The 15,561-nt window shown below is 37.2% G+C and overlaps 1 protein-coding gene across 1 annotated transcript; it reads right to left on the minus strand.

Annotated features, from left to right (window-relative positions):
- Positions 1–13,768: 13,768 nt before the first annotated feature.
- On the minus strand, positions 13,769–14,476 carry LOC146905647 (uncharacterized). Its single transcript, XM_085728595.1, has one exon. It carries the CDS (start codon positions 14,474–14,476, stop codon positions 13,769–13,771), a length of 708 nt encoding a protein of 235 aa, XP_085584721.1.
- Between the last annotated feature and the right edge of the window lie 1,085 nt (positions 14,477–15,561).

Here is a 15,561-nt window from a genome sequence, read left to right on the forward strand (position 1 = left end):
TGGATGTGTCTTTGAATACTTTTTATTTTCCATAATTTTTTTCCACATTTGGTGATTATTGTCCTACATTGAGCTATGCGAGTCATCTGCTTCACGCCTTGCATTTAATAAATGACATGAACTCATCACAGAACAAGTAGCTGACCGTGAAGCACCCCACACAAATTCATCTTACAATTGAGAGAAAGAAACTGACAATTGAAGAATTTGTTGAGCCTCGAAAGGGGGAAACATTTCATTAATTATAGATGTAATATCTCTCCTATCAGTATCGAAATATTACCAATCAATCATGCCAAAGGATTAGTATTACGGAAAGAAAGTTTGATGGAAATATTTATTATGCTATATTAGCTTGAAACGGGTTATTTATCAGTGTCGGATTTAACTCGCTTAAGACAAGGGCATTTTGGTAATTGCACGAAAGAAGGATATTTATTTGGTGTTGACCCAAAATATCTCACTTTCTCCTATTCTTTCTCACTCTAGGTTTTTGGGAAAGATTTTCCTCTCCGTTCTCTCTCTACTCCCACGCCTCTATCTCTCTTCTCCTCTTCGTCAATCTTCCAAAACTTATTCCTCTCAAAGATTAAGCTTATGTTATGGTACTTCCAAGATATATGAACAAGTAGAAGCTTCTATTGAGCTTATTCTTTCAACTCTATCATCACAAGGTAAGAATCATGAGATTAGGGTTTTGGTGAAGGAAGCTTTGGGTTGGAATAGAGATGAGTAAGCAAGCATCATGGTGCTTAGATTGCAACAAAGAACAACAAGATTGAATGGTTTGAGCAAAGGAAGTAAGTTAACCAAGAGCTAGGGTGTTGGCTTGTTGAGCTTGGAACTTGGAGCTTTCACAAGAACTTGTTTAGGTGAGTTTCTTAGATAGTTTTCCACCTTTGGGAATTATGTGATTACTCTTGTAAGCTAACTATGAAATTTTAGGGTTTATGCTTAGCGTTTGGTTACCCCTTTTCATGTCATGCTTACTAAGCTTGCAAATACTTGCCATACAAATGTTTTACAGGTTTTCTATGACCACTAGAGTCATAATATGCATAGAGACACTTGGTTTTGAGGTTTTTGGGTCAAAAACACCATTTTTACAAGTTCTGGACTGTCACAACTGGCCACAGCAAGCAGGTAGCTCGCTGGGAGAGCTAGACAACAGAACAGGGGGTCCTGCTCGCGCCCAACTCGCCACAGTGAGTAGTAACTTGCCTCGTGAGCTAGAGTACTCGCCTAGGCGAGTAATACAGTGCAACAGAGCAATGTTTGCTCGCCTCAAACCAAGGTCCTATTTGATAATCTATTGCAAGGTTTTCTTGAGAAAGAAGTAAGTATTTTATAAGTTAACAAAGCATGGCAAACGAGAGATATTACGATAAAAATCGGGTAGCAAGATAATCATTCAGCAAGGGAATGAAAGTAGAGCCTGTTTTATCTTGGTTTTTTCGGGTGTCAAACATTGATTACGTTTGAACCTTTTAAACCGGTGATATCTTATTTTTTCTTGGGAAGGGAAAAAGTAAGCAAAACCCTTGAGAATCGAGGTCCGGGAGTTGTTTTCACTACGGGAAGGTGTTAGGCACCCATAACGACTATAGTATCCTATAGGAACCGTCTTTAATTTCTACGCGCGCGCTTTATTTTTTAAATGCTATTTTGAAAGTATTTATTTAAACCTAAGAGTTTCTAAGTGAAGAATTGGAGGGAGAAGAATGTGTTTGAGTTTTTATTTTAGTTGAATTGAAGGAATTTTGTTCCTTGCCTACGTACCCGTTTAAGGGATCAAATCCACCGTAGTTCTCTCTCAAAAAATGTTTTTTTGTTTTTTGTTGGTTGATTTTAAGTTTGAAAATTGGATTTTGAAGAATAGAAAGAGGCCTCAAGGGCATGAGATTGGGAAATTGTGAGGTTGAATTAGTCATTTGCAAAATGTGGTCTAAGTTTGATTATTTTCATTGAAATTTGATTAAGAAAATAAAAGGAAAGATTCAATGGGGTTTTGACCCCAAGGTTTATTATGAAAAAATGTTTGAGTGAAGTTTGTTCAAGTTTTTTGGGAAAATGATTTTTCCAAGTATAAGGCCTAAACATACATCTAAACATACAATCCTAAACATACATCTAAACATGCATATTCTAACTATATAGTGATGTGTGTGCATGTGTCGGTGCTTGTGTCGGTGTACATCATTAGAGTCCATTGTCCTTTACATCATACCCTAGATACATTCTATGGCCTCTTTGCCAAGAAAATTAAAAGTGGCATAAAAGTAAAATATTACAAGAACTCCTAATTATTACATTCTAACTTTGGTACAAATTAAGTTGCAAGAAAGAAATAGAGATGATTATGGGATGAAATGGAGATGCTTATGAAATGATGAAACATGAAATGAAAGGAGTTAGTAGCACATGACAATATTAAAGGAAATAAAGCAAGAGGAACAATAGAACATAGAGGATGGAAAATGAGTGCAAACATGGCTAAAATTTGTTCATGGAATGCAAGGACCATATGACCCATAATTCTCCCATTCCAATACATTTTTAAAGGTTTAGAATCAAGTCTTGGAATGGGAATTAAGGCAACATGATTTACTTGGCATTTTAAAACAAACTTCAAGCATATTTACCTTATTTATTTACACAAATAACTTGTAAACTAAGTAACCTATCAAGATTCATACTCATGCATTAATATCAACACAAACAGTAGCTAAAACTCCCTCAAAATCATATAACATGTATCACAAACAATTATCAAGGATTTGGAATAGAATTGGACAAAATTTTCATGAATTTTCACAAAAAAATAAAGGAAATAAAGCAAGAAAATGCAATAATATTTTTCATCAAGATTTTCAGTAAACAAAATGCATAAAAACATCACAAAAATTAACAAGAACATGTACAAAAATTTATAGAATTTTTCAAGTAATTTTGATCATAAACAGAGGTGTAAAGAGCAAAACAGTGTTAGGAAATGGCAAAGATAAAAGAAAAAACGAAATCTGCAAGGATACTAAACCCAAGCCCAAACCCATGGATGTGTCTGGATCATCCAAGAGCCTTAGAGGCGTTGGATTGATCCAGGGTTTCCAAAACCTAGATCTAACGATTGAAATGAAAAGGAAACGAACCAGAAACAAACCGGACCGGTTCAACGCCTTTATATAAGGCATGAGACCGGTCCAGTCTCATTTCCAACACACCTCTCTCTCTCTCTCCTAACATTCTCTCCTCTCTCTAGCCTCACCGGTTGTCTTCTCCGGCGGACTTGACCACCGCCGGCGACGGAACCCTAATTTTACCCAGAAATTTGAATCAAGCACATCAAAATGTTCGTAATCTCATCCTAAGCACGAATCTAAAAATGGATTTCACAAGAAAGGCCTGGAACGGCGTAGATCGGATTTTGAAATATTCTGTTTTGGAAAATGTTTTAAGTTTTCATGATTTTTTGAAAGAACATGTTCGATCTGCTCCGATCTACACCGTTTGAGGACTTAGAACACACATGCAAGGTATAAAATGACACTGACTTGCAACGGTAAGGCGAAGTACTTTGAGGAACTTGAGATCTTACCTCGTTGAAGCTTTGAACGGAAGATGAAGAAGGAGATCCTCGCGAAATGCTTCGTTTCTCGCTTCTTTGGAGATTTTTGAACTGAAACCCTAACCGTCGTACTCTGCTTTGCAGGTTTAGAGTCCTCTTCGTTCTTGAGCTTTCTGGTTCAATATTCGATCTGAAACCCTAGGGTTTTGGATTGGTGACCTAGTCCTTGACTTCAGAGATGTTTCGTGATGATTTTCTGGATTCGGTTTCTTTCTGTTTGATTCTTCTTCTTCTCTTCTTCGAATTTAATTTCGCGATCGCACTGGCTCTCGTACTTCGCGATTGAGCTGGTGCTTGAATTGCGAAAGAAAAAAGTGCTCGATGATGAAGATCTTCGATCTCTGAGAGCTTGATTTTTCCCAAAGAATAGATTATGCTGCCTTTTTGCTATGTATTCATGTTTATTGAAGAAGAAATGGTGGATTTGGATGATGAATTCACGTTTCTGGTGATTTAGGGTTTCGGTTAGGGATGAATATTCTTAATTTTCTTGATGAATATTCATCAAGTTCATCAAGAACTTTGGCTTTTGATCGAAAAAGGTAGAGAGAGAAGATTGGAATTGTGTTTTTGGTGATGTGTAAGATAATGAATGGTGTTGACCTCTTTGACCGTGATGATTGGCTTTTATAGGCTGCCACTTGTGATATTCTGGCCTGTCATGATCTGCCACGTGTACTTAGACCTGTAACTAACTTTCTGGACGCCTTTGCAATTAACCAAAAGACAAGGGCCATTCTGCAATTATCAAACAATAGTGGACTGGACTGTGACTGGGACAAAAAGGACTAATCTGCAAAATGATGAAAAATAAGGACGAAAAATGACAAAAAAGGAAAAAATGACACAAGGACTAAAATGCAAAATTAGAAACTTTAGGACTTAGAAAAAAAACTAAAAATAAAATTGGAATAAAAAATGGTAATTTGACTAAACGTAAAGTGAAACCAATAAAAAACACAAAACGGACTAAAACGAACCAATGGCCTAAATGAGGTACTTTAAAGTAACCTCTCTCTGCCGAAATTTCGTGTGAAATGACCAAAATGCCCCTGGGGCTAAAACGACTGAAAAAAAAAGACTCAGATACAAATTTTAAAATGGATTTTTACAAGAAATTGAGGCAAAGACTCATACAAGCAAAATTAAAAGACTCGGAGACAATTTTTAGGATTTAAACAGTGATTTAACACATGAAAGGACTAAAATGCCCCTAGGGGCAAACTGACTCAAAATGACTTCAAATGCAATTTTTAAAATGGATTTTGACATAGAATTGAAGCAAGGGCTTATTCAGACTATTTGAAAGGACTCAAACAAAATTTTGAAAGACTGAGAGAAAATTGACATAGGAAATGACTAAAATACCCTTGCATGTGAATTTTGCAAATAACATTGAAATAAAATGCAGAGAAAGATGCAATTGATCAGAGACAGTTCAAATAGCTTGTAATGCAAGAAAGGAAAGATTGATTAGTATTTTTAGGTCCAAAATTAGGGTATAACAGAGCCTTGACATAGCTTGTCAAGAACTAGAATAGCTTGTAAAGAAATAGAATGCTAGACATGAGACATGTGCTTGATCAGATGCGAAGTGATATAGAGTATTCCCTTCGTATAGAAGCTAGAGTGCCATACGAGTATGGCAAGACATGAATTGATTAGATATCTCTTCACATAGTAAGTTAATCAAGCATATAGTTTACCTCTAGTGGGATCGCTTAAGGATCCGAGGTAAAGAGATAGCATAGATAGATGTAACTTTCATGAATGCATAAGACTAAGACTTTTAAAGTTAAAAGTGCAATGTCTCTTGTGTTCCTTCGAAGGTTGGATACAAGGGGTTCTCATGATGGGAACGGGGTTAGCCGTAAGGAACCCGCATGTCACTTAGTAAGCAAGATGTAGTGTTCGTGTCTCTTGTGATCCACACTAGGTGGGATTCAAGGGGTTCTCCAAGGGGAATGGTTTAGCCGTAAGGGAGCCGCGCGTCACTGCAGGAGTGCCCTTGGTTATACCTTAGATAGGTCGATTCAGATCGTGCATTGGGTCATTAAGTTACAACAAAGGTAGTGGGACCATTGGGTTCCAGGTAAATGTTCTAGTTGTTGTTGTTAGTTGAGCCTGATCAACCCAATTTAGCATTCGACGATTAGAATGGATGCCTGAGAGCTGAATAGGACCCAGGAGGAACGAAGTATGTGATGAAGATGCACTGGAAAGTGTGAACTCAGAAGTAAGAACTCGGAATGAGTATTAGTAAGAAGTTGATCGTGCCAGTAGGTGGCCGGTGAACTAAGCAAGTAGAAGTATGAATCCTCCGGGAATGTAAGGTAATGTTAAGAAGGGACGTTCCGACAGCGTTGGCTAAGTTGTTAATGATACCTCGTATACCCGTAAGTGAAGAATATGAAGTATCTTAGTAAGACCTGAAGCTTCAGTAAGAGTCGTTGTTGAAACGAGTTTGATGTATAGAAAGGAATAGTGTTATGTGATTAAAGCTAAGGACTTGTATGTTCAGAGTGGACAAGGTTCTGGTGTTTGGTAAGTTGCGTTAAGCGGCAACGAAATGAGGTAAGCTACTCGTAGTGGAAGAAGTTAAGGATTTAAGTGAAAGTTTTATGTTATCAGGACTAAGGCATTGATTTCCGACGTGCCGAGAATTGTATCGAATTAGGTTGATGTTTGCCGTGCATAAGTTATAGAATATTTTAGATGTTAGGAATGACTGATGTGCATTGGATTACTTGAGAAATAAGAATTTTCATGCAAAGAATGTTTTCCGGAAAATTGAGTTGAAGAAACTCGCCAATAGCGAATCTGGGGCGAAATTTTCTGTTTTTTCGAAAACTGTCAGTTCGTCTCTAGGGTCTGCAGTGACTATTGGGGAGTTGTCTTCACAATAATCTTTTATGCAACGAAAACCTTTTACGATATCAAGTGATGAATTCATATCACATCCTAAGGTTTCCAAGGAAAGGCATGAGCAACTGTCAACGAAATCGATTCGGCTTAAGGTAACTTTGGAAGTTAATGTGTCAAGAGTCAAGATGAGCTTAGACCAAGAGTTAGAGGTTTCAGTATTTTTGAATGGACGTCGCGGATGTGAAGATATGAAGAAAGCAGTTAAAGTGGTGAGAAATCACAAGGTTCTCGGTTTTGTGGAACTAAGAGTATTCCTCGAACCTATGTTTTGCTTGATTGACTTGCTAAAGCTCGTTAGGATGTTGAATCATAAAGTTTACCTAAGTTTAGAAAGATATACGCATATAGGTGATTGAAGTTGATGTTTTCGAAAATTAAACTGAAATTTTGTAGGTATCGGTCTGTTACGACTCGCGTAGAGTGGGCTAAACTCACTAAAACCAAGATTTGATGACACGTATGTGTTATCAACTTGTTCTGTGATTTTAGAGTAACGACGGGGGCCTAGGTTTAGTATATATTTTTTTTAATATAAATGGTTGGAAATTATCAACGTCAATGACCCGTGTGCTAATTTATGAAGTTTTCTTTAAAAGAAAAATCTATGAGCAAGCATTGGTACGATTGAGCAAAATATAGTATGCGAGAATACGAAGATACAATGTTAGATGAATAAGGAAGGTATGCCCGAGTACAAGATGAGTCTACCATGGGAAGTTGTAAGAACGATTCATGGAATAATAGGTATGTAGTAGCAAAGATGTGCTCTTTGAGTTAAGTTTGCCCAAGAATAAGTGAAAGTATGGCATTGATATGTCCAGAGGTGAGCCTACCTTGAGATTAAATCTCACAAGCAAAGGGCAGCGCAGAGTTGCAGAGTTGATTGCAACATAGAAAATCTTGAGAAGAGTTCAAGAAGATAGTAATGTAATAATAGAAGGAGGGTGAAGTTTCACTCGTCTCAGCAGATTAGAATATTGGTTGAAGCCAACAGGTGGGAATCAGAGTAGTGCTACAAAAGTTAATCGGTAAAGTTGTTAACAGTAACTATGGAGTATGGAATTAGGTAGTAAAAATCTCCGTGAAGAATGTTCGAGATAGTAATACAGTTTTAGTGAGAAGTATTATGAGGCGAGCGAGGAGTTCTCGATATGAAAAGTAAGTATTGATGATTATACAGTCAGTGATGTTAAGGTAAAAGTATAAAGGATGTATCTTCACTTAAGTAAGACAAGGAAGACTAGAGTCACCACAAATGAAGTTATCGGGTTGCCTAATTGGTGATGTCGAATGCGTAGATGAGATGTTGGTTGGTCAGGAAGAGTATGTGCTATGATAAGGGAATACGGTTCATGAGATATGCGCGATGAAGTACATACCCTCTTATACCATACTTGTTAAGTGATAACGATACTTGTTAGAATAATGTTAAATCTTTATTTTTTTAACTTTTAAAGTTAAGATTGGTATTAAGGAACTTGGGAACGATGTTGTTTTAAAAAAAAAACATGAAATTTTACATTGTTGAAACTAATGAGGCGCGTCGAAAGCGAGCAAGCTCACTTAAGACGTCCAGACTTCAGGACCAACTTGTTATAGTCTAGCTTGGGGTGAGTTGTAAAACCTTTTACAAGATATGAAGACTTGTCCTGTGGTTCTGCAGTACCATTACAGACTTGGTTTTAAAATGATATTTTTCTAGTCATGTATCTATTCGTTCCAAGAACCTATGTACCAATGTTTAGAGATTTCTAGAAGCAAATGCTAGAACGAGTATCGTTACTAACTAACAAGAAGCGGTACTTGAAAAGTGTGCGAATACTATTGAAAATAAGGTTTTAAGAGGAAACGACAATGTTTATGTGATACCAACAACATATGGAATGCGCGGATTCTGTTAAGAGTATTCAAGTGTAAGTGCAAATGGACTTAGTAGAAGGTTTTGAGAGCATGTGAACCACAAGACTGGATAATAGATTGTCAAACGAATCATGATAATTGATTTCGCTTCTCCAAGTCAAGATATTTGAGTTACCCATGATTCGGGTGTAGGGAGATTGTGAAGAGATAGAAAAGTTTCTTAAGAATCTGAAAAGAGATAAGAGATTTGTAGAATCAACAAGATAAGTAACATAAGTAAGAGGCATAAGTTGCAGGGTGGATAAGATGTTTTAGATACAAGTAAGCACTGCAGGGCAAACCTGGATATCAGTAGAACCCCAGTTTAAAGGCAAATCCTGAGTGTTTTAGCTAATGTAAGGTTACTTATATGAATGGTTGATACTAAGTGGATAAGTTATAGATCCGAGACAAGCCATCCCCATGTAGCAAAGGTAAGTTTCAATCACAATGTCCTAAGATAGTTCGATGATTTTAAGAGCGATGTTAAGATTGAAGAGACCATATTCGTTTATGCGGATAAAGAATGAGGATGAGTTACGTGTTTTGTGAGGGAAGTAAACTTCGAACTCTTTGGAGTGGGTTTTGATCAGATATTGCATAACTGGAACCAAGGGAGGCAGGTTTTAGTGGCGATGATTGGTAGATGATTTCTAAATTTCGAGGACGAAATTTCTTTAAGGGGGTAGAATGTAATATCCCGCCTATCAGTATCGGAATATTACCAATTGATCGTGCCAAAGGATTAGTATTACGGAAATATTTATTATGCTATATTAGCTTGAAACGGGTTATTTATCAGTGTCAGATTTAACTCGCTTAAGACAAGGGCATTTTGCATGAAAGAAGGATATTTATTTGTGGTTGACCCAAAATATCTCACTTTCTCCTATTCTTTCTCACTCTAGGTTTTTGGGAAAGATTTTCCTCTCCCTTCTCTCTCTACTCCCACGCCTCTATCTCTCTTCTCCTCTTCGTCAATCTTCCAAAACTTATTCCTCTCAAAGATTAAGCTTATGTTATGGTACTTCCAAGATATATGAACAAGTAGAAGCTTCTATTGAGCTTATTCTTTCAACTCTATCATCACAAGGAAAGAATCATGAGATTAGGGTTTTGGTGAAGGAAACTTTGGGTTGGAATAGAGATGAGTAAGCAAGGATCATGGTGCTTAGATTGCAACAAAGAACAACAAGATTGAATGGTTTGAGCAAAGGAAGTAAGTTGACCAAGAGCTAGGGTGTTAGATTGTTGAGCTTGGAACTTGGAGCTTTCACAAGAACTTGTTTAGGTGAGTTCCTTAGATAGTTTTCCACCTTTGGGAATTATGTGATTACTCTTGTAAGCTAACTATGAAATTTTAGGGTTTATGCTTAGAGTTTGGTTACCCCTTTTCATGTCATGCTTACTAAGCTTGCAAATACTTGCCATACAAATGTTTTACAGGTTTTCTATGACCACTAGAGTCATAATATGCATAGAGACACTTGGTTTTGAGGTTTTTGGGTCAAAAACACCATTTTTACAAGTGTTGGACTGTCACAACTCGCCATAGCGAGCAGGTAGCTCGCTGGGAGAGCTAGACAACAGAACAGGGGGTCCTGCTCGCCCCCAACTCACTACAGCGAGTAGTAACTCGCCTCGTGAGCTAGAGTACTCGCCTAGGCGAGTAAGACAGTGCAATAGTGCACTGTTTGCTCGCCTCAGGCCCTTTTGTAATCCTTCGAGCCGGTTTTTCTTGTACAGTCTTTTTATAAAAGTAAACCCCTCGAACCAAGGTCTTAGTTGATAATCTTTTGCCAGGTTTTCTGGAGCAAGAAGTAAGTATTTGATAAGTTAACAAAGCATGGCAAACGAGAGATATTACGATAAAAATCGGGTAGCAAGATAATCATTCAGGAAGGGAATGAAAGTAGAGCCTTGACATAGCTTGTCAAGAACTAGAATAGCTTGTAAAGAAATAGAATGCTAGACATGAGACATGTGCTTGATCAGATGCGTAGTGATATAGAGTATTCCCTTCGTATAGAAGCTAGAGTGCCATACGAGTATGACAAAACATGAATTGATTAGATACCTCTTCACATAGTAAGTTAATCAAGCATATAGTTTACCTCTAGTGGGATCACTTAAGGATCTGAGGTAAAGAGATAGCATAGATAGATGTAACTTTCATGCATGCATAAGACTAAGACTTTTAAAGTTAAAAGTGCCATGTCTCTTGTATTCCTTCCAAGGTTGGATACAAGGGATTCTCATGATGGGAACAGGGTTAGCAGTAAGGAACCTGCATGTCACTTAGTAAGCAAGATGTAGTGTTCGTGTCTCTTGTGATCCACACAAGGTGGGATTCAAGGTGTTCTCCAAGGGGAATGGTTTAGCCGTAAGGGAGCCGCGCGTCACTACAGGAGTGCCGTTGGTTATACCTTAGATAGGCTTCCATCAGTTAGTTAGGGATTGTGCTCGGGTTTACTCCACCCCGGGGCTCTCCGTAAAATGAACTCAGATATTATTTGTTTGTTAAATGCTAACCTAATCAATGAATCTGACTATGCATATTTATTAGACATGTTTATGTTATGTCATAGAGCCTTGGCGTAGATCGTCAAGAATTAGTATGAAAGAAAGATAGAATATGTTGTTAGACACAATTTTATGCATAGAGCAAGTAGAGAAAGTTATGCCGATGACGATCTTAGGTTTCCCCTAATCGTCCGGTTGAGAATCGTGTCATGATGATGTCATGCTTAGGCCTCGATACGTAGAGCGTATTCTTGGCAATGCGGTTTTAGATTCCCCTTGACCGCCACGACACGTATAAGTAGTGAAGCCTATAACAAGGTAAGAAGGATCTTATGACGGCCCTAGTATGCATGACCATCTAAGTATGCTAGTCCCCACACACGTATAATCAACCGACAGGTTGTATTGTAGACACGTGGTGACCGTAGTTTTTCCCCCGAGGTTACCTATAGCCTAGGATTAGGTGGAACTCACTGAGACATTATGTCTCATCCCAATCCTTATTTGTTTTAGATAAACAGGTTGGATGGCAAGATAGTAGCCGAATGGATGTTTCAGCAAGTGTTCGTTCGTACTCGCTGCAGGATGATATGGATATGCAAGGACGCATTTACTATATTTTAGAAAAGTTGAGTTGTATCATTATTGTACGAACGCATATTGTTGTATAAGATATTCATTCGAAATTTTATTGTTGTAAATTTTTAATGTATCCAGTACTAAACTTAACGTGCATGCTAAACTTTCTAGATACGTTTAGTGTGGGTGTTACAATAAGAGCATTCCAACATCGAATATCATGATGAATGAGATATGAGACAAACATAATATCATAATTAAGGGGTTTAGGGGACCAAATCTTGTGCCCATTTGATAAGGAAGTCAATTATCATCCCATACATTAATTAGATGACCGTCTCCTACTCTCCAAATACCAACTTTCTTAATAACATCCACTCGTGCCTGCAAAATACTTCTCCATGTATAACTTGGGAAGTAACCCGTTGAAGCTTTCAAGAAATTTCTTGTAGGAAAATACCTTGCTTTCAAACATTGTGAGATCAATAAGTCGTCGTTGTGCATAATTCGCCAACCTTGTTTAGACAACATTGCAAGGTTAAACTCATGAAATGTTTGAAAGCCTATTCCACCTTTCTTTTTTTTCCTTACATAATGTCTCCCATTTAATCTAATGAATTTTACATTCACCTTGTTTGTTATCCCACCAGAACTTACTAATCATACTTTCAATATGCTCACATAAATCCATCAGAAGTAAAAAATAACTCATCAGATACGTAGGGATAACTTGAACCACTGATTTGATCAAAACTTATCTCCCAAAAGTTGATAGAAATTTTTCTTTCCAACCTTTCAGCTTCTTCCACACCCTATCTTGAACAAAATTGAAAACCTGTTTCTTAGACCTACCAACAAAAGCAGGCAGCCCCAAATACTTTGAATGACACTTAACAACCTTAATTTGCATCCAACCTGCAACAAGATTTTACGATCATCAGGTACATTTCGGCTAAAAGAGATTTATGATTTGTCCAAATTAATAAGTTGACCAGAAGCAGATTGGTAAGTATTAAGAATTTCTTGAATGGGCAGAGCATCTTGAAAAGAATCTCTATGGAAAATGAGGCTATCATCTGCAAAATATAAATGATTAATTTTGGAGCTCCTCTAGCAATTTGAATTCTATGAAGACCCTTTTTTGTTTGTGCCTTATTTAGAAGCCCAGAAAAAACCTCAGCACATAAGATAAATAGGTAAGGAGATAAAGGGTTCCCTTGACGGAGGTCTCGTTGAGGATAAAACTTCTGACGAGAACTTCCATTCAACAGCACAGAGAAAGAAACAGTGGAAATAAAATTGAAAATCAAGTTATGCAATTTCTGAGAAAAACCCATAGACTGAAGCACCTCAATCAAAAAATTCCACTCGATATGATCATATGCTTTTGACATATCTAGCTTTAACGTCACACACCCCTTCTTTCCTTTTTTTTCTTCATATAATGAAAAGATTCAAAAGCTACTAAGGCATTATCAGTAATTAAACGTCCCGACACAAAAGCACTTTGGAATTTTCCAATGATATCCTGAAGAATCAATTTCAACCTACTTGCAATTGTAATTATTTTAAAAATGACATTGCAAAGAGAAATATGTCGAAAATCACCTGGCAACTTCGGCTTCTTCTTTTTTGGAATGAGACAAATATATGTATAATTAATGTTGCTCGGATTTCCACCACCATTTAGAATCTTCAAAGCAAAAGAAGTCACATACTTGCCAACTACACTCCGAAATTATTGATAAAATAAAGCAGGCATTCAGTCCGGTCTCGGGGCCGCAGGAGGCTTTAAATTTTTAGGGGCTAAGAAAAACCTCATTTTCTGTGAACTTAGCTTCCAATATGTTACACATAGCATCCGACAATCTATCTTTGACCACTTGCACAACTTCAATAATTCTTTCTAGGTGACTTGTAGAGAAAAGATCTTGAAAGAAATTATTAAAAACTATGGCAATGTCTTCCTCATCATCAAATTTTTCGCTATGATCGTCACATATAGATTCCACCCAATTTCTAGATTTTCTCTGAGAAGCTTTTTGATGAATTTTTTTTTGTATTTTTATCTCCATGATTTAACCACAAAGCACGAGACCTCTGAGCCCACCAAATTTCTTCACTCTCCACCAATTCATTCAATCTAGCCTCAACTCGTCTAATTTTTGACATCACCCCTTCATGTTGAGTTTGCTTATTAAGATCATCCAAATTTTTTTAAACAACATTTATTTGATTGGGAACATCACCAAAATGATCCTTACTCCAGTTAGAAAGATCATTCACACATCGGTTAATTTTGTCAGACATAGAATCCCCTGCCACCTCCCAAGAACCTTTCATCGCTTCCAAAATTCCACTAGTTCGCAACCAACATTTTTCAAAACGTTGTAATTTTAGAACATTTTGTTTTTTCTTTGGCTTCCTAGAAGCAAGTCGCAACCACAAAGGAAAATGATCTGAGGCATATCTCGTTAAATGCACGACTAAAGCCGAAGGATATAATGAGGACCAGGCTGGTGTCGTTACCATCGTATCAAGGCGTGCCTTGATATTAGACTCACCATATTGTCTATTATGCCAAGTAAATTTATCACCCTCAAAACCTAAGTCAGAGAGATTGTGATTTTGAAAAGTGTCCCGAAACATCAAAATCATATGAGAGCTTCCGAAATTCCCACCTTCCTTCTCATCATGTGAAAGAATCAGATTGAAATCCCCCATGAGAAGCCACTTATCATTACTTTCCACCAATGATAACTGGTCAAATAACTCGCAAGTTTTATGCTTAATTTGAGACTCCGGAAAACCATATTCCCCAGTAAGCCTCCATTTCTCATCTCCATTCTCAATAGCAACTAAGACATCAATATGGTTAGAGGAAAGAGATAATACCTCCACTTCAACTCCTTCCTTCCAAAACATTGCAAGACCGCTGACACGTCTATTACCTTCTCAGGAACAACTAACGACAACAACACCAGATAAACCTTGAACATTCCGAAACTTGTTCATCTCAAAATCTTTTTTCTTAATTTCTGAGAGAAATACACATGTGAGATTTTTATCTCGTAAGAGCTTTTTGAACGCACTAATCGTTCCTAGATTACCAAGCCCACGACAATTCCAAGCTATGCCACTCATTGTCTCCGATAAACACAGGAACTCCTTATTGAAAGGGAAAACAATACTCCTTATTAAAATGGAAAACAAAAAAAAATCTTAGTGAGCAATTCATCAAAACAGTTTGAGAGCATCCTTACTTAATATTAATAGAGGTGGACAAATGAATTTCTATGGTAGCAGCATGAAAAGGCCCTATTTGGGAATGCATAGTGTATGTCTTCTCAGCATCATGTTGGATTTTTCCTAATTAAGTTATTTATTTATTTAAATAAATAAGTGGTAATTACCCACTAAGTGCACATAGTGGTAATTATCCATTAATTAGAAAATGGTCTTTATTCTTTACTTTAAATTCAGTAACTGCCCATTATGAGTGAGTGGGGAGCAGTTTTATTTTGCACGTTCAGTAACTTCTTGATGGCAGAAGTTATATAAAGGAGTGCACTTCATTTGTTTTGGTTCCCTAAGCCTAACATCTCTATTCAGAAGACTTGCACCATCAAAGTGAGATTGTGGAAGGTTTAGAAGAGCCTCAAGTTCTTCAAGCAGGAGCAATGGCTAGAGGTATGCCTTGATCCTTTAATTTAAGTTTTCGCTGTTTAAATAGTTATTTCTTTTGTTCTTTATGAAATAACTTACATGTGGTATCAGAGCAATCCAGGTATGGAACACTGGAAAGCTGCAAAGAAAGTGATGTGGTACCTTAAAGGAACCAAAGACTACATGCTTATGTATAGGCGAACTGAAGATTTAGAGGTCAAAGGTTACTCTGATTCAGACTTTGCTGGTTGCATTGATTCAAGAAAAATCAACATCCGGTTACATTTTCATGGTAGCCGGCGGGGCTGTTTCTTGGAAAAGCGCAAAGCAAACCTTGATCGCCA

The sequence above is a fragment of the Medicago sativa genome, chromosome 7, assembly GCF_051527215.1.
Source record: "Medicago sativa cultivar Bolivia chromosome 7, Bolivia_mono, whole genome shotgun sequence".
Lineage (NCBI taxonomy): Eukaryota > Viridiplantae > Streptophyta > Magnoliopsida > Fabales > Fabaceae > Medicago > Medicago sativa.